This window comes from Phodopus roborovskii, unplaced genomic scaffold (genome assembly GCF_943737965.1).
Source record: "Phodopus roborovskii unplaced genomic scaffold, PHOROB, whole genome shotgun sequence".
In the NCBI taxonomy this organism is placed as follows: domain Eukaryota; kingdom Metazoa; phylum Chordata; class Mammalia; order Rodentia; family Cricetidae; genus Phodopus; species Phodopus roborovskii.
In genome coordinates this window covers 9,527,175-9,550,875 of record NW_026126571.1, presented here as the reverse complement: position 1 = coordinate 9,550,875, position 23,701 = coordinate 9,527,175, and the positions used below count along the sequence as shown (strand labels likewise).

At 44.4% G+C, this 23,701-nt stretch overlaps 1 protein-coding gene across 3 annotated transcripts in view; it reads right to left on the bottom strand.

Annotated features, from left to right (window-relative positions):
* Nucleotides 1-490: 490 nt before the first annotated feature.
* Kcmf1 (potassium channel modulatory factor 1) overlaps nt 491-23,701 on the bottom strand; it is a 53,274-nt gene continuing 30,063 nt past the window's right edge. For all 3 annotated transcript variants that reach the window (XM_051202788.1, XM_051202787.1, XM_051202789.1), the window contains exons 2-7: nt 20,472-20,639; nt 16,881-17,020; nt 7,187-7,288; nt 4,690-4,864; nt 3,535-3,817; nt 491-1,113 (exon numbers count right to left, since the gene is read on the bottom strand). In XM_051202788.1, the coding sequence (XP_051058745.1) occupies nt 852-1,113; nt 3,535-3,817; nt 4,690-4,864; nt 7,187-7,288; nt 16,881-17,020; nt 20,472-20,639 (1,130 nt within the window). In that variant the 3' untranslated portion in view covers nt 491-851. The remainder of the gene's footprint in view (nt 1,114-3,534; nt 3,818-4,689; nt 4,865-7,186; nt 7,289-16,880; nt 17,021-20,471; nt 20,640-23,701) is intronic.

The window sequence follows — 23,701 nt, the reverse complement described above, 5'->3', positions numbered from 1 at the left end:
CATAATTCAGGTTAACTTTGCTAAACAGTGAATAAATGAAATTCATCTACACCTGAATGAACAAGTTAACAATCAAAAATTTTAAACAACCACAAAAATAAAAACTTCCAACAAACACAAGTAAGCTTTGTTTAAACGGCACAGAGATGCCTGCAGCAGAGCCCGCCTTTACCGGTGTCTTCTGATGAGTTAGACAGGCGGGGCTCCGTGGGAGCCATACCTGGCTAGCACCCCCAGGTCCCACTGTAGATAGAGCTTTGCACATAGGAGGGACACGTATAAGGGTGAGCAGTCAGACAGACACCATTCAAAAGCTACTCTGTCCTGTAACCATTGAATAATGTTGGAAAAGCTTTGGGCTTTGTATTTTATTTTTATTTATTTTTTTAATTTTATTTTTTTAAGTTTTACTCCTTGTATTTAATTTTTTTTTTTTTAAATGACAAGGTCACTGAAACTCATGCACGCTGCAAAAAACCTCATGCAGTAGTTAGGTAAACCATCCAAGCAGTTTTTATTCATTAATATTCATAAATACACACAGCAGCTTCATTAGAGATTTCAATTTTCCTCTTCAGTTTGAATGTGGAGTATTAGGAGAGCCTTTTGCATGTCAGGGTACAGGAAGCAGAGATCACCCTGCACTGCTACCTACATTTACCTGCTAGAAGTAAAAATTAGTTAAGTGGAAATGATTATCATAGATATTTTCTCTCTTCCTTTTGAATGTACACAATGTAACAAGAGTGACAGACCTGAAATTACAATCACCAAACAAACCCAGGGTAGCTGTTGTCCACTTTCATTGGCAAATACAGCACAGAGGACACTGTCTGCGAGTGGGGAGGTCATCAAAGAGGAGGTGGTGGAGGCTCATTTCCTTTATTACTCTCTTTTAAATTTAGGTTTTCTAAAGCAACATCTAAAGGCATAATATCTACACAGCCCATAGCACCAAAATCTGCCATCTCCCCTCGTTCATCCTCATCTGAGGACGAGCTCTCTTCCCGCACTAACGTGGACAGGAGGAGCTCCTGAACAAACAGGCTGCGGTCCGCACGCTCACTTTCCATGGACTGCCGTTCTGCTTCAGACATTTTGGGATCATTCAACCTGTACAGGTAAGAAAGAAAAGACTGTATTGGTAAACATTCAAGGGTTAATGCACCGCAAGGCCAAGATGTACAGTCTGCATGCAACAAGCAAACGTGGTTGGTGACATCAGTGATGTGCAGATAAATCCCCACACTGTGGCAGTCACATTCCTGGGGTGCAAATTGTGTTCGGTCGATTCAAAGAGATGAAGAAAAACAAACAAGCAAACACAAACAAAAACCATTTTGTCTGGGTAGACAGCACAGACTACCTCTGGAGAAAAGCCTGTGGAAACCTCTCTGAAAACAAATAAGCAAAGCCGCCTCTGACAGGCCCTATGCTTGGGAGGAGGTGTTGCCCCCAATCAGAGTTTTACCCCTGGGAGTAAAGTGAACAGCAGTGGCCCTGCTCACAGATCCAATCCACAGTGACCAGAATGTGTAGCTGAAAAACTGAGTCCTAAGTCCACTCAGACTTTTCTCTTTCCCATATTTCTGTTCTGAAATAGAGGTATGCACAAAAACTCAAGAAGGTACACACCATGCCCTTTCCTTTCTTCGTCCCCACATTTTTCTGTCTCACCCTGTAGACCAGGCTGGCCTTGAACTCAGAGATCTGCCTGCCGCTGCCTCTATAGAGTGCTGGGATCAATGGTGTGCACTACCACACCACGCCCAGCTCTTGTTTGATGCACTATCTTGCAGTACCTACAGGCTGGCTTTGAACTCATTCTCCTCTGGCTTCAGCCTCCTGAGTGTTGGGCTTACAGACATGCACCTCCATGTCTGGCTGGAAGATGTTTTCCTGGCAAGATATTCCATCTACAGAACAGCCAACTCTCAGGGAAGACACACACTGGCAGGTATGTTTCAGGTGATGCCTAGACCCCAAAGGCACCACTATTGTCCAGTCTCTGTAGGAAGGCACAATGGCAGCAGGCACTCACTCAACTTAGGAAGGCCACTGCAAAGACAAATACCTCTGAAACAATGCCTCCTCAAACCCACAATAAAGGACAACGATCGGCATTTTTAATAATTCTCTCATAAATGGCAGGATTCCTGGGAGGGATACTGAAGTTTGATATAGGAAGTGACCTGTCTAAGGGCTAAATGAATTAAGTAGCAAAGTTGGAGCTCTAAACCAAGGGTCCCCAACCACTTTTCAATCTCTGCCTATACAGTATTCCTACCTACGCAGGGGAACTACTGCACAGGATTTAAGTGTGAGATCAAAGAATAAGTAGAAGTTTCTTCTAAGATCCCAAAGAATTGTCACACACATTATAGGTTGTAGATCTGATTCCCATGTAGTCAGGGTTGGCCCTTGAACTCATTAGCTAGCTGAGGATGACCTTAAATTCCTGATCTTCCTGCCTCCACCCTACTCCCTGCCCGTACTGAGATAATCCCAAACTAAGTATTTCATATACTCATATAAAGAGTATAAAGTGTCCCAGGCTGGCCATGAACTCACAATGTGAGCCGTCTGAGTGCTAGCACTCCAGTCAGGTGCTAGGATTCCAGACCGCAGCACTGTGCATGCTAGGCAAGCACTCTCTGACATTCTACATCCCAACTCTAACTGTAGCTGCAGAAACACAGGGGAACCTCAGCCAGTGTAATGAATGAATTTCTACTATATATACAGAGTAGTATTGATACCATGGTAAGACATTTTTAAAGTTAATTTTGGGTACTAGTCTTAACAATTTAAATCTAACTTTGAAAAATCACACATGGAAACCTCCGTATTATGAAAGCGTTTCTTTTGTTGGTGTTCCTGCATACATCTTTATGTGTGGTGTACGCATGTGCACCTGTTCAGTTTGTAAAGGCTAGAACTTGGCACTAAGCTATCTCTACTGTTTTTTACCTTATTTTTCAAGACACAGTGTCTCATTGGACCTGAAGCTCACCATCTGGCTAGACTGGTGGTCAGTGAGGGCCCCAGGACCCGCTTGTTCCCACTCTCGGGGTTGGGATAACAGAAACATACGACTTTTTAAAGGGTGCTGGGGATCTCAACTTAGGCTCTCAGGCTGAGAAGCAAGGCCTTTCCCCAAGTGAGCCTTCTCCTTAACCCGTTTTGTTTTTTCTAATACATCTCAGCAGACTACAACAGAAAAATCAGAAACATTAATTATGAGATAAATTTAGCTAATAAAGGACATATAAATGAAATGATACTGTTGTGCTAAGTGTAGCACAGGAAAGGAAAATATTTTCAATGATGACCTGTATACCTTGTGAACATTAATAATTTTTCATGTTCCTGGGGAAATATTAAATACATGATTTTAATCAGAGGGCTGTGTGTTGTCATAGTCTGATCAAAAGTAAGAGTTTTTAAGAGGATGTATTTATGCACACAGAAAGGAAAAGCTCACCAGACGGGACAGTGCCTTTAACAAAACACGTGTGACAGTAAACGCAATACCTTGTTAACAGGAACTGGGAGCTCTGCAGAGCCTGCTGGCTGTTCTCTGTGTTGGCTGTGTTGGCGGTGGCCGTGGACTGTGTGATTGTAGTGGTGGCGCTGCTTGTGTTTGTGCGCCGGCTTGCGTTGCGAGCTGTCTCCAGTTGTTGCCGTGCTGCTTGCGCATGCTGCCGCTCAAGCTGCAGCTGCATCTGCAATTGTTGCAACTGAGAGGCGGAAGGGCCTGAAGAGTTAAGCTGTCCTCCTGCAGAACGTCTCACTCCTGATAACTGAGATAAGAGCTCTGCCAATGGAAATGCAGACAACCAATCAACTCAGGGAAGCCAAGTGCTACACACCCTTCCCGTGGAGAAAAATCAAATGCTGTGGGCAGTGGGAGTTCACGTCACACACTCAGAACGCCAGGGACCCAACACCAACATGAGCCTACACATAGCTATGCTGCTTTGGCAGAGCCTACAAGAAAATTATTAAAGTGCAGCTATACTTCTTGTTTAGATTGAAGACTCACCTACAGGCCCAGCCATAACTGAGACCTCCTAGCAGAGGCAGCACAAAAGCAGGGGCCAAGCCGACTGACTCTGCCGTGTTCCCAGCTCTGAGAGCCCGAGGGCCTGGCGCCCTGACACCAACGTCCATTCATCTCCATCATTTCATCAGAGGAAGGGCCAGGGTGAAACCCAGAGTCTGGAGCACTTCTAAGTGTGGCCTTAAACCGTGGCTTCTGCCTTCTCTCTGGTATCCCTGGCTACTGCTACTCCAGAGCACTCGGCAAGGCCAGTCCTCCCCAACTGCAGTGCTCGCATCTCATCTATCACAACTGTACTCCCTACAGCAACATCGCTCTCAAATCACGATGCTCAATCCTACTTTCCTGCCAGGAAGAGCCAACCGAGTTCCTCAGTCCTCGAGCGGAATCATGGAACTCTGAAATCTTTCCTAAAGCCTTTCTTCTGTTTTATCATACCCCTAATGCCTTAGAGAGATGAAGCAGTACGCGGACTCCTTTACATGTCAGATTCCTAAATATTTGGATAAATTTGCAGGAATGCAAGCACAGGACCAGATGCTGAAGTAAAACACACACCACACAGAACATCCTGAAGGGAGCTCCTCACCCCACCACCCTTGCTGTTAAGAATAGAACAAACTTACCAGCTATAGGATCCATGGCTTCCCTACTGCTCGGAGAGTATGAACTCTGCGAAGAAGAGAGTCCGCCAGTAGAGCTGCTAGTAAAGTGCATGTTTGATCTACGAGCACGAGGACCTCCTAACCCCCGACCAGGGTGAAACATCCTACGCACATGTCGAACACCACTCGATTCATCATAACTCAAAAGTTAAGGAAAGGATGGAGAGTTTACCAAAAGAAGAAACAACAACAACAAACAGTTACGCTCTTGCTAGCTGGGAATTCCCACATTGTAAGCAGCTCAAATAGCACCGTTAGCTTAGAATATAAAGGTCTGTTAGGTGTCCCCCCCCCCAAAAAAAAAGCCACCCAGATATAAAGCAATAGGTATTAGGCATGATTATATGCCTGTAATACTAACTCTTAGGAGGCTAAGGCAGGAAGACAGGGGAGTGTAGGGCTAGCCTGGGCTACATAGTGAGGCCAGACTAAAAAACCAGACAAATACAATCAAACGGAAAAAAGCAATGTATGAATTTTGTGTGTGTTAAAAGTCAGGAACTTTCTTCTTGGTTCTAGATCTGGAACACTGCCTGACGAAGTTAAAAGAGCTCCCTGGTTAAATATCTAAGGTGACTTAATATTGAATTTCATGTATCAATCAACAGCTCGTGAGACACCATTATCCTCTACAATGAGAAGGTTGAATCATCTAAAATCTGTAGATGCAGCTAGTTTCTATATCAGCTTTAATTTCTGTCTTCAAGTTTATTCCCAGTGCTGTTCCTAAACAGAAACTCCTTGAATTGTTGTATCATTAGACAAACAGATTTCTAGAAGCCTTACTCTTTTAGAGTTGAATGTGAGTCAAATACAAGGTCTTGTGTAATGTCAAAAATCATGAATTTAAAAAAAAAAAAAAAAAATCAGGAAGACAATCTTGTATTTCCACAAAGCAGCGACTTTACGATGCGACATCCTTGCTGGCTTCTTGGTCTTGGCTGGCAGCTCTGGTAGTTTAAGGGATGGGTGTGCATCCCTGTACAAGTCAGTTCAAGGCTCAGGGTCTCATGGGTGCTGGGGATGAGTCTGGGGTCTACAATAGGTCTACAGTAGCGTTGGTCTTACGAGGTAGCTGGGCAAGAACAGCAATTTTAGGAAGGCACCCATCAACAGTGAGGGATGACTGCTGTCTACAGGCAGACACTAGACACTGTGTTAACAAAAATCAGGGCACCATGGTTCTGGCGGTACCTGAAAACTCAGGCAGGCTTTCAGAATCTGCCACAGTAGCATTCTGTCTTTTAAAATTTGGAGAAAAACAAAACAAAAAGCATGTAAAGCACTTTTCACATTCCTGAACTTTTCAAAAATTTAATTTTCCCTTGGTAACCAAAGACATCCATACAAGGCTTACAGAATGAGTCCGGATAGTGTATGCGGGGCAGTCTTTTTTGAATGCACATTGTATCATCAGAAGCCTGAGAATGTTTAAATGAAATGCACAGTAATTCATAGGCCTAAATACTTTTAGATCACTTTATTTTTTTCCCCCATCTTTAAATAAAAAAAAAAAATAAAACAACTATATTTGGCCGGGCAGTGGTGGCACACTCCTTTAATCCCAGCACTTAGGAAGCAGAGGCAGGCGGATCTCTGTGAGTTCTGTAACACAGAGAAATCCTGTCTTAGTGGAAAAAACTATTTTTTCGGCATGAATGGGTCAGATGAGGCATCAGTTCCCCTAGAACTGGAGTTACGGACAGTTAGCTCTTGAGCATTGGTCCTGTAAGAGCAGCCAGTACCCTTGATCACATCTAAGCCTGAATTTTTTCATTCTATTAAAAAAAAAAAAAAAAAAAAAAAAAAGAGCTGGGTGTGGTGGTGGCATATACCTTCAATCTCAGTGTCTCTCAGGAAGCAGAGGTAGATGAATCTGTGTGTCTGAGGTCAGCCAATTCTACAAGGACCTTGTCTTAAAAAATCAAAACAAGCAACAACAACAAAAACCCCATCGTTCCCTTTGTGTTGCTTTTGGCGTGCTCTGCACATGGTGGTGGGGTCTCCAGGCTCTCTCCTGGCCTCTAAGCTGGCTCAGGGTTCCATTAACCTTCACCGTCCCTTAAGGAGCTGCGTCTCCAATTAGGAAACTAGGAACTGTGAGTGAGAGATGAGAGCTACAGACTGAAAAACTACAACCACTTTGTTCCCCAACAAGTTCACGCTTGGATTATGGAATATGAAGAAATGTCTGGCAGACAGGAAGGCCGAACTTTGTATTGACTTAAACTTTCATATGAATAGCACCCTAATGGATGACAGATTTAGAAAGGCAATTTATAACCTGAAAGCAGCATAATGAGTCTACAAAACAACAAAGTCACTTTTATGAAAAGGCCAAGCAAATAAAAATAACTCGGAGATTAGTTTCTTTCTCTCTGGGAATACTATTCTCAAAAACAATCAAAACCACCAGTACCACCAGCTAACCCTCGCATGCTGCCTCCTGCAAGGATATTAAATCTCTAGGGGCTCTGTGTTCAAGTGTCAGATGAGCTGCAAAGTCATCTGTGACATGATTAGGATCGCCTCCAGGTAACGCTGCACATATCGGACAAATCTGCAAGGGAAATAAAGCAAGAGGGTCAGTATAGGGTCGCTGAGAGCCACTGCCTGCGGTCACGTTCCAAATGAGCAGCCACAGGTCTGAGCGACACTGTTGTCCCTCAGCTGCAGTGCCATGTCTCAGGGTCACAACACAGTTCAGATCCAGCCCCTGGCAGTGACTTCCATCAGTAGGGCGGACCCACAGTCTCATGGTCCAGCCAAACAAACAGCTGCTGTTCAAACTTTAAAAATAAACATTTTTACCTAAATTCAGCCTTGAGTGGAAATATCAGGTGTAAGTTAAGGTACACTTCTCCAAAGCAAGGCAGTCTTGAGGGTCAATCCTCAACTAGGACAGCAAATGCTTGACTAAAATGTAGCTGTGGGCTGGGGAGACAGAGATGGAAGGATCTTTGAGGCTCCCCGAATAGCTAATCTAGTCTTTCCAGCCAGTTCCAGGCCAGTGAGTGATGCTGTCTTAAATGAAGACAGAACGGGAGCTGTGTAATAGCTACAGTGCGTATAGAGTAAGATGGACAACGGGATTATGCACAAATGTACACAGCAATTTCCGAAACAAGTTCAAGGCAAAAGAGGGAAAAAAGAAGTTTGTCCTAGAACCTCATTTCCCAGAGTGTGTGGAAGTCTGTGAGCAGGCCAAGTTCAAGGAGTAACGTCCTCATTTGTCTCATGGTAAGAGACAGCTACAAGCAAGAATACAGCAATGTGTACATAGGTAGAGGAGATGATGGCTGGGAAGGAACCTCCCTCCCCCGAAGCTCGAGGACCATTTTATTGGTTTGAGAGAGAAATCACAGGGCAGGTGAGCAGGTGAGCTCGGCAGCAGTGAAGACAGGGACAATGGAGGAGGGAGGGAGAGGGTGTGCCTTTAGTCAGGGTCTGGGAAAGCAGTGTGTTCAGCAGGTGCAGTCAGTGAGCAGCTGCCAGCGGAAGGTGCTAGGGTTTTGGCCAGAGTGATAGACAGGAGTGGCTGTGTGCTTTGGGGCTAGAACTGGGTGGGTGGGGTGGGGGTGGGGAATCAGGGTCAGCAGTTGAGAATCTGAAACCAATTGCTGGGATGGCTTTATCACAGTTAGTGAATAGGGAGAAGGTTGTTGTCTTCCAGTTTTCGGTCCCTGAAATAGGAAAAGTCTCCAAGTCTGATATAGAGGGAGACCAAGGAACACAGCTAAAAGTTGAGGTGTGTGCCTCTGCTTGTCTGTCAATCACCTTACTAGCAGACACCAAATGTAGTCTCGGGCCATCGGTGACTGTACAGCTTGCTCACAGTGGCACAGGAGGAGGAAACTAGGAAGATGAAACAGAAGTCAACGCTGGGACATGGAGCAGATCAGCCAACCTTACTCCCAGGGCCCAAGCAAACACAACATCCACCTCTGTGACCTGAGAGCCAAAGCCCTGAGAGTTTGACTGACTCGACAACCAGTCTCTAACAGCCAGCTGGCTGTCCTGATTATGACTGGAGCCTGAAAAATAACTAAGACAATCCAAAGATGCTCACAGGAAAAAGCAAGGAAGCAGATGACCCACAAAAAGAACTAGAAAGGCCAGGATGGAATGCGCCCAAGGGGAAGTGAGAGAAGCCAGCAGACTCTAGTCCTTGCAAAGGTCAGGCAGGGTTTTTTCTCTTCAAGAGAAAAGCCGTGGTATCTGCTCTCAAGTTTACGAACTATGAAGTCTTCACTAGAAATCCGGGCCCTGTGTTCTGACGCCCTGGCTTCAGACAGCCAATGGGAACAGATGCTTGGCCATCTTTTACGCTGTGCACTTTACACTAAGCAAACGTCTACACATGCCCGAGGCCTTCGGGTCAGGCAGGGCTGCATTTTCTGAGTAAGGAGGAAACAAGAGGAAGAAAGGAAAGCCCCAAGCAAAATAAGGCAAGAGAGAGAGAGAGAGAGAGAGAGAGAGAGAGGGGGGGGGCAGAATGGAGGGGGGCCCACAAACACCGCTTGTTTTGAATGGGCCTTCTCCATTATGGTGCTTAATTCCTTCGCAATTTGGGGAAATTCTACACAAAGGAGAAGCCATTCACTCTAGAACGTGACGCCTGTCAACACGAATATTTATCATGCTTCCATCGCCACATAGCGCCATATTCATACATGAAAATTCCGTAACACATTAGTTTAAAATTATAACAGCTTGTCAACAAAAGGCTTACTAAACTGGCTTAAGTCGGTGTTTTTTAAATTTGGCTAAGAATGTAAATCACCCGAAGTACTTGTTAAGAATGCTTTTCCTCTTAGGCCTTTGAGAAACACTGGAAAGGTGCAGACCTGTATTTCTGAACAAGAATCGCAGGCCTTACGGCTGGGTAAGTTCGGCAAACACAGCTGAAACAGACAGAAGCATTTAAACTTCTATCCCCGTTAAATAAAAAGCCAGCAATACCCTCATCACAAACAAACGCCCTTGCTGTTCTTTCGGCCCCTGCTAGTGTTTGGGTTATTCTCTTCAGGTCCGTCTGTCACTGATCTTGTCCGTCCGTCTGCCCTGCTTTTATCTTCAGCCTTCCAGAGCCTTTACCAAATGTGGCCAGGCCTCCCAAAGACTGCTGCTTCTTGTGGTCTCTGCAATGATTACCAGCAAGAACGCACGCTGTTACCAAAGCACCTTTTGACGTCATCATCCCACATGCAGACTGTGTGTCACTCCTGAATGTAGCAGACACCCTCCCCGCAACAGGCTACCCACCCACTGGAAGATACCTAAAGTAGGGTAGGGACCTGAGAAGTCGGCCTTGCCAATCACAGGACCTGAGTTTAATCCCAAGAAGCCATACTGAGTATGGTGGTGCACGCTTGTAATTCTAGTGCTGGGGAGGTGGAGACAGCTGGATTTTTGTGGCTCACTGGTTACTTAGCACCTATGAGTTCCAGGTGCAAGAAACTAGTCTCAAAAAGAAGAAAAAAGAAGAGATGGATCTCCAAGGAGCAAGAGGCAGCTCCCGTACAGGCGGCCAGCAACATTCCTGCTTTAAACAGGAGCTTCACATGTTTCTCCCCTACATTTAATCTCAAGCAGGTTCAGATTTCCTCTGGTTTCTTTCTTCTAGCAAACACAACCCCATCAGCCTGTTTTTACTGAGTATTGTGCATAGCATGACAACAATAGCAGAGGCTCAGTTCCATCATGTAATGTGTTTCTCTCAGCCTTCATAAGGAATTTCTTCAAGAGCTTGATGGCACACACCTTTATTTCCAGCACTCGGGAGGGGGAGGGGGGTGGCGGCAGGTGGCTGTTACATGGAGAAACCCTGTCTGGAAAACCAAAACAGGGAGAGAGAGAGAGAGAGAGAGGGAGGGAGGAAGGGAGGGAGGGAGTGAGTTCATGGCTACAGAAAATCCATGGAAAACATTGCCCATCTGGGGCCGGTGAGATAGGGCAGCAGATAAGGTATTTGCTGAATGAGTCTGGCCAACTGAGCTGGATCCCCAGAACAAACGAGAAACGGGAGAACCAACTCCACACATCAAACCATGGCCCACCCTCCCCCCATATCATACACAGAACGTTTTCAAACTGTCAGTTTGACCTCACATGACCGTGGCTCTTTGAGAAGTAGGCTGTGGCAGGGTGGGGAGATGAGCATACTCTGGGAGCTGGGCAGTTCTGCTCCCTGTGAGGAGGCAGGTGGCCTCTTACCATCCTCAGACTACTGAAAATGGCCTCTGAACCGGGACTCTGGAAACTACTGCTTCTTTTTTGGTGCTGGTGATGGAACCCAGGACTTGGTACTTGGGAACCACTTAGTGAGCCCCAGCTGCAGACGCCATCCCTCTTGTTAACAGAAGCTCCAGCAACGGCCATCTCTTGGGAAAGTACCACAGATGAACTCCATACATCAACTCCCCTGAAACTTAAGCTTAGAGCCATGGAAAACTTTGCCCTTCTAAGAATGTCCAAAAGAGCATCACTTCTCAACATCCTTGCTTTCTTCTGTTACTTTCTTCTGCCACTGTGTGTTTGGTGCACACCCTTTCTCTGACAGCTGCCAACTTGTAAGGAACTACTTTCTGGGACACTTTCTATGTTTCACATCATCCATATAATCATGGCTAGGTCTGTCATACTTAGAAGAAACACAAGGTCACACAGACAGTACGTACCATTCTTGTTTCTCAGCACGAGTATCATGACATAAAAATAGAGATGTCATTTTCCTGTAGAGGAGCTGAAATGTCCCCATCAAACCAGGAGCCGTGACAGCTTCCTGGTTGTGAACGTTCTGCTATCCTCACGGTAGGGTCCGATCCTATTTCCTAGTGCCACGCGATGGATGGACCACTGCTTGCTATTTTCTTCTCAACACTGCACCTTGGCTGTGCCTGAATTACAGTCTCCTGGTTCTGCTCTCTTCAGTCACACCAGCTTTCCAAGGGCCCCTACGTCAAAAGCTCCCCTGACTGCTTCCTTCACTGCTCTCCCACCGAGTCAAATAAGCTAGAGTTTATGTTTGCAGAGATCAAATCCAAAGACACGAAAAAACAGGCTATAGACAACAGGGCTATAGCAATCTGTGTGTTCTTTATTGTGTCTTTTTAAAAAATAAATTACTTAAATTTATTTTATGTGCATTTGTGTGACATGGAGTCACAGACAGTTGTGAGCCTCCATGTGGGTATTGGGAGCTGGAAGAACAGCTGTGTTTTTAACCGCTGGGCCATCTCTCCAGGCCCGTCTTTTTTTTTTTTTTTTTTTTTTTTTTTTTTTTAGGCTGTTATTTGCATGTATGCTTGTGTACCTACACATAAGCTCACGCAGGCACACATGTGCAGGCACCCTCACAGTCATCCACTGGAGCGCTCACCATGTACTGAGCCCCACATTATGACATCTATGTACATCAAAGCTAGGTGTTAACTCTGCTGTCATGAAGAGCCATTATACTTAACTCCAAGAGTTCTCTAGCCTCAACAAATTAACACTTAAATACATTAAATATAATGCTTGAACCAGGCATCATGGTGCAGACCTTTAACAGCGGCACACGGAAGGAGGCAAAGGCAGGTAGATCTCTGTAAGTTCAAGGCTAGCCTAGTCTACACAGTGAGTTTTAGGCTAGCTCAACTTGCCTCAAAACAAACAAACAACCCCTCAGAAAACAAAACCACACACACACTGCTTGAAAAGACACTCAGAAGCTATGAACATTTTGTCTTGTATTTAAGAACGGTGATAATAATAGCCCTAGGAATTAGCTATGCAGTGTCTCGTCTATCATCTTTTGTAAACAAGCTTTGCTGGACGTCACCTGCAATTCCAACACTTGAGAGGTAGTGCTGGAGGATCAGAAGTTCAAGGCTAGTCTTGGCTATAGGAAATTAAAAAAAAAAAAAAAAAAAAAAAAAAAAAAAAACCAAGGCCTGGAGAGATGGCTCAGAGTTTAGGAGCACTGGCTACTTTTCCAGAGGTCCTGAGTTCAATTCTCAGCAACCACACAGTGGCTCACAACCATCTATGATGAGATCTGGTATCCTCTTCTGTCATGCAGGCAGAACACTGTATACATAATAAATAAAAAAGGGTGCTTTGAACCCCCCCCCTAAAAAAACAAAAACAAACCCAAATAAAAAAGGTAGCATGTACTTATACACTTATCTGAGATTGGGTCTCACCGTGTAGCAGCTCAGGTGGGCTAGGAACTTGATCCTTCCACCTAAACCTCCCAAGTACTGACCCACCCCGCCCTCTTTTATAGCCAGCAACTCAGTTTCAAATACCTCAGGCTCCCATATTTGCTACTCTCAGCTCTGACTCTCCAGTGTTTCTCTATGTTCAGGCCAGCGCCTTCAAAACTCACTGCCTGTTAATTTGGGAAGGTCTAATTATAATGTTAATCAAGTCTGAATGCACTTTTCTAAGCCAGGGTTACTCTGGCTGCCCTGGAACTGACATGGTAGGCTGGCTGGCCTTGAACTCCAGGAGATCCGCCTGCCCCTGCTTCTGATTGTTGGGATTTAAGTGTACCATCAATTCCGGCCTTGGGATGCTTTTAAAAGGGTGTTCACTAGAGGAATAATAGTTTTTTTTATGCAAAATTAAGACACAGGGGCTGGAATGATGGCTCAGCAGTTGAGTGTCCTTACTGCTCTTGCAGAGGACCCAGATTTGGTTCCCAGCACTCGTGTAGGGTGGGGCCCACAACTGCCTCTAACACAATTCCAGGAGAAACAACACCCTCTGTCCTCTGACACAAAGTCATACAGGCACACACACAAACAAATGAAACTAAAAATTAAGACACAATAAAGAGCCCACACACTGCTATAGTCTGCTCTCTTAGAGAAAATGCCTATATCCTTTTATTCCTTCGTGAATTTGATCTCCCCGTCCTAAATGTAACCTCAAGCTGAAACCCTTTCTACACTGTTGATCCCGCAATGAGTTTGGAGGCTAAGTTTCAAGGTGTTTTCTTAATAGCTCGTGACTAGAGAGCTTATCATGCACTGAGCCTAAAACTGGGTGTTTACCAAAAATACTTGTTTTTGAAAAGCTAGGACAATTTTTCCATGTATGTACGTAGCCTATACAAACTGAAACTAAAAAGACTTGAGTCTTGTGAACGTGGCTTCAACTATGGCAAGCGCAATATCCCTTCCACTACAGTGTGTAATGGTCTCCACAACTCTAGTCAAAGAACACATGCTGTGAGAGCCGGTGTTGGCAAAGGTAGTCAAAGTGCCGTTTCCATTTGTTAGATACCATGTGTAATGACATCACAAAGATTAGCCAATTCATCAAGCACTCACTGACTGCTTAGGCTAAATTCACACTTTATAAGCACAGGACCAGGCATGGTGGCACATGCCTTAAATCCTAGGACTTGGCTGGCAGGCAGACACAGGCAGATCTCTATGAGTTCAAGACCAGTCTGATCTACAGACTGAGACCCAATCTTAAAAAGAGAGAGAAAGAAAACAATCAAACCAAAACAACATCAGCAAAGCAAAGCCCTCGCTGTAGAGTAACTCCCATCACTGGACAGTGGCACACGCCTTTAATTCCAGGCACTTGAGAAGTGGAGGCAGGCAGATCTCTACGAGTTGAGGTCAGCCTGGTCTACAGAACGAGTTCCAGGACAGCCAGGGCTGCACAGAAATCTTGTCTCAAAAACAACAAAAACCTCCCATCTTTTTGCAAGGTAAATTGTTTTTTTTTTTTTTTAAAAACCTCCCTTAATAAAATAAGTTTTTTTAAAAATTAATTATTTGATTTATTTAATATGTATGTACACATGTATGCTAGGAGGTAGAGATCAAGTTGTGTGTGTTCTTTTTGATCTTCCCTACCAGAGTCTCGGGGATCACACTCAGGTGGCATGCGCAGTTAATGCTGGAATAAAAGCAAAACAAAAGACTTGGGCAGTTAGAAAAAGTAATTACTAAAGAAATTACTAGCCATAAAAATGAAGATTTACTTTTGAAATTCATGATTCAATTTAAAAATATCTGGTTTGGGGCTCAGTGGGTCATGGCACTTGCTGCGAAGCCTAAAGACCTGAGCTCAGTACAATAGGCAGAGCACACACAACAACAGAGGGAACCAGCCCCTATCCTTCCCTAAAATCAAATAAGGCCACACGTGTGAGGTAGTGCTAGTAGTGCTCCACGGCCACACACGAGGGCCCTGGCGTGACAAGACCCTCGTGACCCTGTACCTACACAGCACAAGTCCCTGTCCACTGTCATCTTTCATTTTGAAGTGTCTGAGGCTTGGCTATGGCAGTGAAATTAGATACTCTGTAAAAACTAAGGGCTAAGGAAGGAGAGACCCTTAAAATATAGTGCACAAAACAAATGTCCCAGACTAGAGAGGTGAGGGCTACCTGAATACCTGGGAATGTAACACGGCAAATGATTAAATAAACCCACACACAAAAGGGCTGAAAACAAAACCGTAATGGCGCAGTTTTTCACACCGTCTGTAGTGAGATAGTCACCTTGTCCGCACCTGTGGCACAGACCATGCCCATAGGGGGTGGAGACAGGGCCGGACGTGACCTGGGGGAACTAAGGCTGAGGAGGGGGCTCGGAGAGCTCTCTTGCTTGCAGCACGGGGGCAGGAGCACATCCCGAGGCATCCTTGGGACCAGGAACCTGCTGGTGTTCATCTGCCTATGTTGTGAGTTACTTCTCCCTGAACAAACATCTATCCGGCCTATTTGTTTCTCCTGATCCTTATTAAACATCGATAACCGTCTACCAGAATGGAGGAAAGTAAACAACTCTGAATAGCTGCTCTTCAGACAAAGAACACAGGCAAGACTACTCTGCCTTGATTTTTCATTTATGGAGATGAGAAAGGACTTGTGTTTCCACTGCATGGTCTGATTCTGCGTGTGGAAAGCTGTGTACTTACACTGCCCACTGAGTAATGAAAATACACTAGGGTCTGGTGGCTTGAAAGGGCCTTACGACATCTAGTTTTCTATAAGGAACTCAGCACAGCTAGTTAAATAGAAAGACCCAAACTCAACAGCAAAACAGAAAAACCACCACAAATTACCCTCAGCAGTTAGGATGGGGACAGACTGAGTCAGGTCAGGACTTCCTGATGTGACTGGGAGGGCAAGAGGAAGCAAACTAATGGGCAAGAGCAGGACCAACCAGAACACACACTGTGACTACAGTGCTCTGGGGTTTCCCTTGCTGTATTCCCAAGTGATTTTGGTTTAAGGACCAGATGTGAAGTTAGTCAAACCTTGAACTCCAAATCTTATGGAAAATTTGAAGCACAAACTGGCAGTGTCCATGGGAACGAAGGGAAGCCTGTACCAGAGGCCTCTGGCCAAGTTTAAATACCTGCGTGTCCTTGAGTGCACTACTTTTTTCTGAATTTTATCTGTTGAGTTCATCTAGAGAATGATGTATATGCAAATCCCCCCAAATCAGGATCTACAGCCGCACGGGCTTCCCTTTATCTACTGTTACCAGCTGCAAGAAGGGAGACCGAAGATTCAGATGTACCCATGCCCTTCCCTCCTCGTCTCTTCCCTTCCTTTTGTCCCCTTGCCAACCTCCTCCAGACGTTCTTCCCTGAAAGCAGTACCCTGACCCAGCCCCACTTCTGCAGTGACTCAGACTGGGGTTAAAAACCAGTCTAGAAGGTTTTCAAGTTAACATGTCATATTTTACTCTATGCCTTTTTGCTTTTAGTCACTGCGGAAACCAATCAGGAAGGAAGAACTAGGAACTACTGATTTTCACTTGGAAACGACATAGGATCTGAAGACAACGAGGGAAGGCCAGGGTTGCAGAATCCAGGACTGCAGGAGCTCTGCTTTGCACACCACCAAAGATTTACAGTTTCCCCGAGAAAAATTCCTTACGTAAAGAGCAACAACAACTTTAAAGACATATGGAAGAACGCTGACTGGGTCCTTTCAACCTTCTGTTGCTTTTGACATGGTGTCCCTGCGTGTATCTTGAAAAAATGCAGCATCCTGGAGACCTACAATTTGCAGCTGAAGATAATTTTTATCATTACACATGAAGTTCATTGTTCTAAGCAAGAGGCGGACCACAGTGCCCAGAGTCGGGGTAACATGTTACATCGTTTTAGCAGGACGCTCCACCTACCACTTCTGTTGATGTTTCTGCGTGTTCAGAAGTAACATGGTCTTGAAGAGATGTTTCCGTGTAGCCCATTTTTCCACAATAGGGACAAGTAAAGGACTGTGGCTGCTCTACAGAGAAAGCTTCCCCACCATAGTACAAATCTGAAAAACAAAAATGGAACGGAACTGAGAAATACCCATGCTTCTTCTCAAATATACAAATACAATCACCGTACACTAAAGCGTGAAGGGAAAGGTGTGGCCAGAAATGCCAATAAGTGAGGGGTTTGTTTGTTTTGTTTTGTTTTTTTAATTAATGTTTGAGACAGGATCTCACGATGTAACCCTGGAACTCACCAATCTGCCTGCTCTGCTGGGATTAAAGGAGTATAGATTAGGAGTTAAAAAATAAACAAACAAAAACAACAACAAAGAATATAGGAGCTTCAAATAACTCTGTCAACATTTATAAAACCTTTAATTCCAGGTGGGATTCAGCATACTCTTCTAAAATCTTCTCTCCAGAAAGCAGGTAAGAAAAAAACAAAGCAAACAATTTTCCCTTCACTTATAGTTTTCAGGGTTTCCCAAAAGCCCACGGATAAGAGTTTTGCTTCCCAGTCTGTTGTGCTACTAGGAATTAGCAGAACCTTAAAGATAGGCCAAGTTTAAAAAATAAGGAAAGAAAAGATTAAGTCACTGGGAGTGTGCCCTGAGAGCCCTCTGCCATCTGTCCCTGCTGTATCAGATTATGCCACCGTTTCCCAAAGCCACACACAGTCAGACAAACCAGGGTTAAAACCTCAGAAGTCAGGAACTGGAGCAGCTCTTTCAAACTGATCGTCCAGGTATTTTGTCACCGGTGGGAAGCAGTCTCTCACCCTGCCCTCTGTACACATTTACTTCACATCTGGATCTAATCTGAGTTTTTTACTGTATGTTTTCCTTCCTCCCTCCCTGATAGTTTCTCTGTGTGGCCTTAGCTGTCCTGGCACTTGCTCTGCAGACCAGGCTGGCCTTAAACTCAGAGATCCGCCTGCCTCTGCCTCCCGAGTGCTGGGATTGAGGACATGCACCACTCATACCTAGCTTCCTTATTCCTTTATGTCCATGGTAACACTAATATCCAAAGAAAGAGTCAGAAAGGTGTGCCATGAACAAGGACGTAAGAGCTTAGGGAAGAAAAGGTGACCCTGACCAATACGTAAACTGTTAGCTCCACTATCCACTCTCAAAGTAGGAAGCATCCGGGGCTCCGGCTCTTATGGATGCCAGCTTGTGTGTAAGCACAATCCATGGCCCAAGCAATTCTCTGAAGAATGAACCGGAGAGTCTGTGCAAATAATCTATCTGCATCATTACAAGGAGTAAGTCTGTTTTCCACAAGTAACAGCATCTTTCGTAGGTTATGCTACTTTATTACAAAGTAATTTAAAATGGGGGAAAACAAAGTGTGTGTGGGGGGGATTAAGAGATTTAAACTTAAAAAATATCACTCATATGTGTGTGTGTACACGTGTGTGTGCCTGCGCCCACATAAGACTTACAAGGTAGATTTGATGCAGATGAGGATTGAAAAGAAAAGAAGGAATGGATGGTGGTGTGTGCCTGAAGTCTCAGCACCTGGGAGACAGGTCTCAGACAGGCAGGAGAATCATGAGTTGAAGGACAGTGTAGGTCAAAGCAAGTCCAGGCAACTTAAGCTAAATAGAGAGAGAGACCCTGTTGCAAAAACAAACTACCCAGCAGCAAAACAAAACTCCAACAAACAATAATAAAACCCAAAAATAATTTATTTACCCAATAAACAGCAAACCCAAAACCATGACATCTCTGGAAGACTAAATGCCTTTTTCCTAAGATGAGGGACAGGATAATGTCTTCATTCTTTCAACTTCTATTCAGTATTTCCCTTGATGCTCTAACTGCAGTAAATGAAAGGCATCCAATGGAAAGGAAAAAACCCCAAGATCCTAAGAATTCACTACGTTAGAACTAATTTTAAATTATTAAAACTAATAAGCCAATCTAGCAACATAGAAAGCTACACAATTTATATATAAAACTGTTTTTCTATAACATTTACAAATAATCCAAAGATAAAAAAGTTTCATTTACAAAAGCCAAAGAATACTTAGAAATATATTTAACAAAATACAATTTATTCTGATAACTATATAAAGATATGAAAACCCTAAAATAAAGATATTTGATGTTCACAGATCAGATTTAGTACCAAAATAGCAATACTCCACACAAATCTATATAAGCTCAACATAACCACTATCAAAATCCAGTTGGTTTCTTTGAAAAACTCAGAGAACTCAGGCGACCCAGAATGCTTAAAACAAGTCTGAATAGGAATAAAGTGAAAGACTTAGAAATTTCAAACCTTTCTACAAAGCTTTGGAAATACAAACATTATAAAACCGTCATGAGGAGAGACAGAGACACAGATCAATTGAAAGACCAAGTCCAAGCCACGCCTTTAATCCCATCACTTGGGAGGCAGAGGCAGGCGGATCTCTGTGAGTTCTAGGCCAGCGTGGTGGGTCCACAGAGCAAGTTCCAGGACAGGCTCCAAAGCTACAGAGAATCCCTGTTTGGAAAAACCAAAACCAACCAAACAAATAAATAAATAAGAGCCAAATAAGCCCTTGCTATGGTCAACTAATTCTGAACAGAAGAAAGCTAATTGATAATGGATAGTTCAATGATCCCAGAAAACTGGAACCCCTTTATAAAATGGAACACACTCTACCTCAACTACAAGGGGGAAAAAAAAAAAAAAAACCACACACAAAAACTAATCCTAATCTCAGCACTCAGAAGGCTTGTGAGCCGAGGCCAATCTGGCTGCAAGTAAGACCCCATTTAAAAAAAGGTCTAAATGCCAGCACAACTGAAACCCTCAGGAGATATATTCCCCGGTGACCTTAGAGTGGCTATGGGACCTAGGTGACACCCAAACACAAAGCAAGAACAAACCCCTGTACTTCAAAAATACAGCATCCACAAAGCGAGAAGACAACAGAATGGGAGGGAGTTTTCCCAAATCATCCATCACCCATCTTACAAGGAACACAAATATAAGGTAGGTGTGTGTGTGTGTGTACATCTAACATGTATGATATACGTGTATCTAACACACACACACACATGCGCGCGCGTGCACGGCTAATGAACATAAGAAAAAATGCTTAGCTATCAAACTATCAGAGCCCTGCAAATCAAAACCACTTGAGATACCACCTGATGCCCATCAGGAAGCTATAATCAGAAAGACAGTAACAAGTGTGTTGGCTAGCTAAAAATCAGTGAGAACCGGACAGCTTTTCCTCCTGACTGATAACCAACTCCCAATAACACTTGCGTGCCATTAGCGCCAGCAGCCAGCCTCATTTCATTGCCTGTTTCCAGAGGCACTATTCCTCACCAGCTGTGGGGTTTTGTCAAAGGGTTTCTTAAGCAAATGATAACGAGACAGAAAGCCATAAGAAATATGATTTTATTTAGAGTGAATCTGATGGTAATGGGGATAGCTGAGGATGTTTTGCTGTTTCGTGGCTGTGCAAAGCCCTTGAGCGAGTGATAGTTTTTCATTGTGACTTACCAAAGTCTACCCTTGTTAATATGCACTGCATCGGGTGGTCAGTTGTGTGCCTGGTTGTCGTTGCCCCGCTCTCATAACAAGATGCACAAAGATCGTAATCGTAGCAAATTAAACACTTATATCTGCGACCTCGAAAATTTCCTTTTAAACATGCATCACAGCTGACACCTATAAAACAAGAGGAAACGCCTTCAATTAGCACCTAGAACATAGTGAGACCCAGCAGTCCCAGCAGCCGGGCAGCTCCTTACTCAGAAGCAAAGACAGGAGGCCGGCAGGGCTTCATCGTGAGCTAGATACTTACTGTCTGGGAGGAAGCTTCAAACATTCTAGAATGTAAACGTCCCTGTTAAAAGTGACTTGTGACCCCAGAAAAAGATGTAATCACATAACATTATAGGGTCACAGCCCAGTTTCTGCCAAATGGCTCAAGAGCACCACCAAATACCTGGCAGGTATAATTTCAAACAATACACACACAAAGAAATATCATAACCAGTCTAAGTTCATATCAGAAACAGATTATCAAACATTTAATATTAATTCTTCAGTTTTTGGTTTTCAGATACTGTATCACTATGTAGCCCAAGCTGGCCTAGAACTCATGACCCCCTGCCTCAGCCCCCTGGTGCTGATTAAAGGCATATGCTTACCCCCACCTGGCTGCCACCACAATTCTTAGCATGTTCAAAGGAAGAATAAATAAGGTGGCACTCTGGGAATCAGAGAGAGGGAAGCAGATTTTGAGATCAGCCTGGTCTACACAGTGAGTTCCAGACCATCTAGGTCTACAGAGTGAGACCCTGTCTAAAGAGGAAAGGGTCGCAGGGGAATTGAGGCACTTTAAGAGCAAACTCAGAAGTCAGCAGGCAGGCTTAATATAGAAAATGCCTTTTATTTTACATGATAAAATTGTTTGTGCAGAGAGCTCATACAAAGCTGAACTCAAAATGAAATACTAGGCCAGTGTGCCAGGTAAGAAAAGGTGCTGGGCACACCTTTAATCCCACACTTGGAAGGCAGAGGCACGTGGATCTCCAAGATCTAGCCCAGCCTGGTCTACAGAGTGAGTTTCAGACAGCCAGGGCCACACAGAGAAACCCTGCCTTGGAAAACCAAAAAAAGAAAAGGCAGCTTAACAACATAGTGGCACACTATTCTTTTTAAAAAGCAATTTATAACTCTATCTAGATTAGTCAATTCACAGAGAAAGTAGAATATTTGTTGTTAGCGCTGGTGAAAGGGGACAGAGAAATTGTCTGTATCCTGGGTAGAGTTCCAGTTTGGGATGATGGGAAAATTCTGGAGATGGATAACGGTCATGATAGCAATGTGAATGTTCTTAGGGCCACAACAAAAGGCAGGCCACTGTGTGTGTGTGTGTGTGTGTGTGTGTGTGTGTGTGTGAGAGAGAGAGAGAGAGAGAGAGAGAGAGAGAGAGAGAGAGAGAGAGAGAGAGAGAGAGAGAACGCCTATGAATAAATCTAGTCAAAGTCAGGAAGCCCTTTATGAAGCAAATTAGTAAAAATGTATTCAAGGACATTAAAGGTTGTTAGGTGCTGGGCTGGGGAGCTAGCTAAGTAAAGTTTTAACTACACACGTGTGAGGACCCCGGTCAAACTCTGGGTACAGCATCCCACACTCAGTCCCAGGATCGCTGGGATATGCTAGGCAGCCAGTAGAGGCAGCCAGCCAGTGAGCTCCACGTTCAGTGAAGGATCCTGACTCCTTCCCACTGAAATAAGGTGAGAAAGAGAATGAAGATGCCTAAAGTTTCCACATACATGTGACTAAGCACCAGCACACATGCAAACATGTATGCACACATAAATCACACACATGCACAAGAGGAAGGAGGAGGGACAGCCAAACCAGGCCACAAAACAGAAAGTCCAGTGAGAGATGCGTGTATTGCAGACCTCGAAGGCAAGGCTGGTCCAGGGCAGTGGGAGGAGGGACAGGCAACAGACAGGGGCTCAAAGTCCCAGGCTAAAGGTCACTGTGAAAAAATGTATTTTCTTCCCCCAAGAAGGCACTACAGGAGCAGAGGCTGGAAGGCAGGCAGGACAAAAAGGATTGCAAGGGGTTACCACAGCCCGGAGAGTGCAGAACCTCCTGAGCTGGAGGGAGGAAATGATCTGCTACCTCCCCATCTCTCCCACACACGGGCCAATACCACCAACCATCTTCTTCATATTCTAACACTCCAGAGTGAATGAAAGCCTCATACTACTCATGCGCAGTGTAACAGACAAAAGTTTGATATTTAGAATATGTTAGAACTCTTACCTATCAATAAAAAAGTTATTAACAGCCAGTGGAAAGTAGATTGTGGTCAATTGGCACACATGAACAACAGACCCAACCGCTGTAGGAAGAGATGCTTAAACTCATCAGTCACTAAATATGACAAAGCCATCACTAGCTATCATTGTACACCTAGCAAAAAGTTCATGCTATCAAGTGCTCGAGAGACAAGGAGCCGCAGAAGGAACTCAGACCTTACTGGTAAGTGTTTACAACAACACAACCAATTAGTCACTCGGGAGCGATACCATGACCAAGGCCACACCCCTGCCACTCCCCACAAGTCAAGAGTTTCTCTGTGTAGCCCTGACTGTCCTCGAACTCATAGAGACCCACCTGCCTCTCTCTGCCAACCTTCGGGGGCTAAAGAGGTGTGCCATCACCACCCAGCATCCAAGGCGACTCTTCTATATGGCAACACCTCCTAACCCTTCCAAGCAGTTGAGCACCTGAAGGCCCTGCTGCGAACGTGAGTTTATGGGGGCCATCCTCATTCAAGCTATACTTCCCTTAAGCTGCTGTCAGGTATTTTACCACAGTGACTTACATGCCACGCAATATATTCAAGGTACTACAAGCACAAACAGTGAAAAAATCTGTCCTGCCTCTGTGGAGCTAGGCAGTGAGTGTGACTCAACCCTTCATAGACAAATGTGCACACACACTTGTACACACAGACACACACGTACACACACATACACTCACACACACACGCGCGCGTGCGCACACAGACACACACACACCACCCCCATACTTTTTAAAATAAAAAGAGAAACATGCAGTCCTCTGAAGAGGACCTGAGATAAACAGGAAGCAAATTACAGTAGCTTTGCAATTAGCAAAAGTTGGGTCATTCTGCTAAATGAAGAAGGAAACTAAGACACATTTTAACGTTTCACAGTGCTTACATGCTGAGAGTCTAA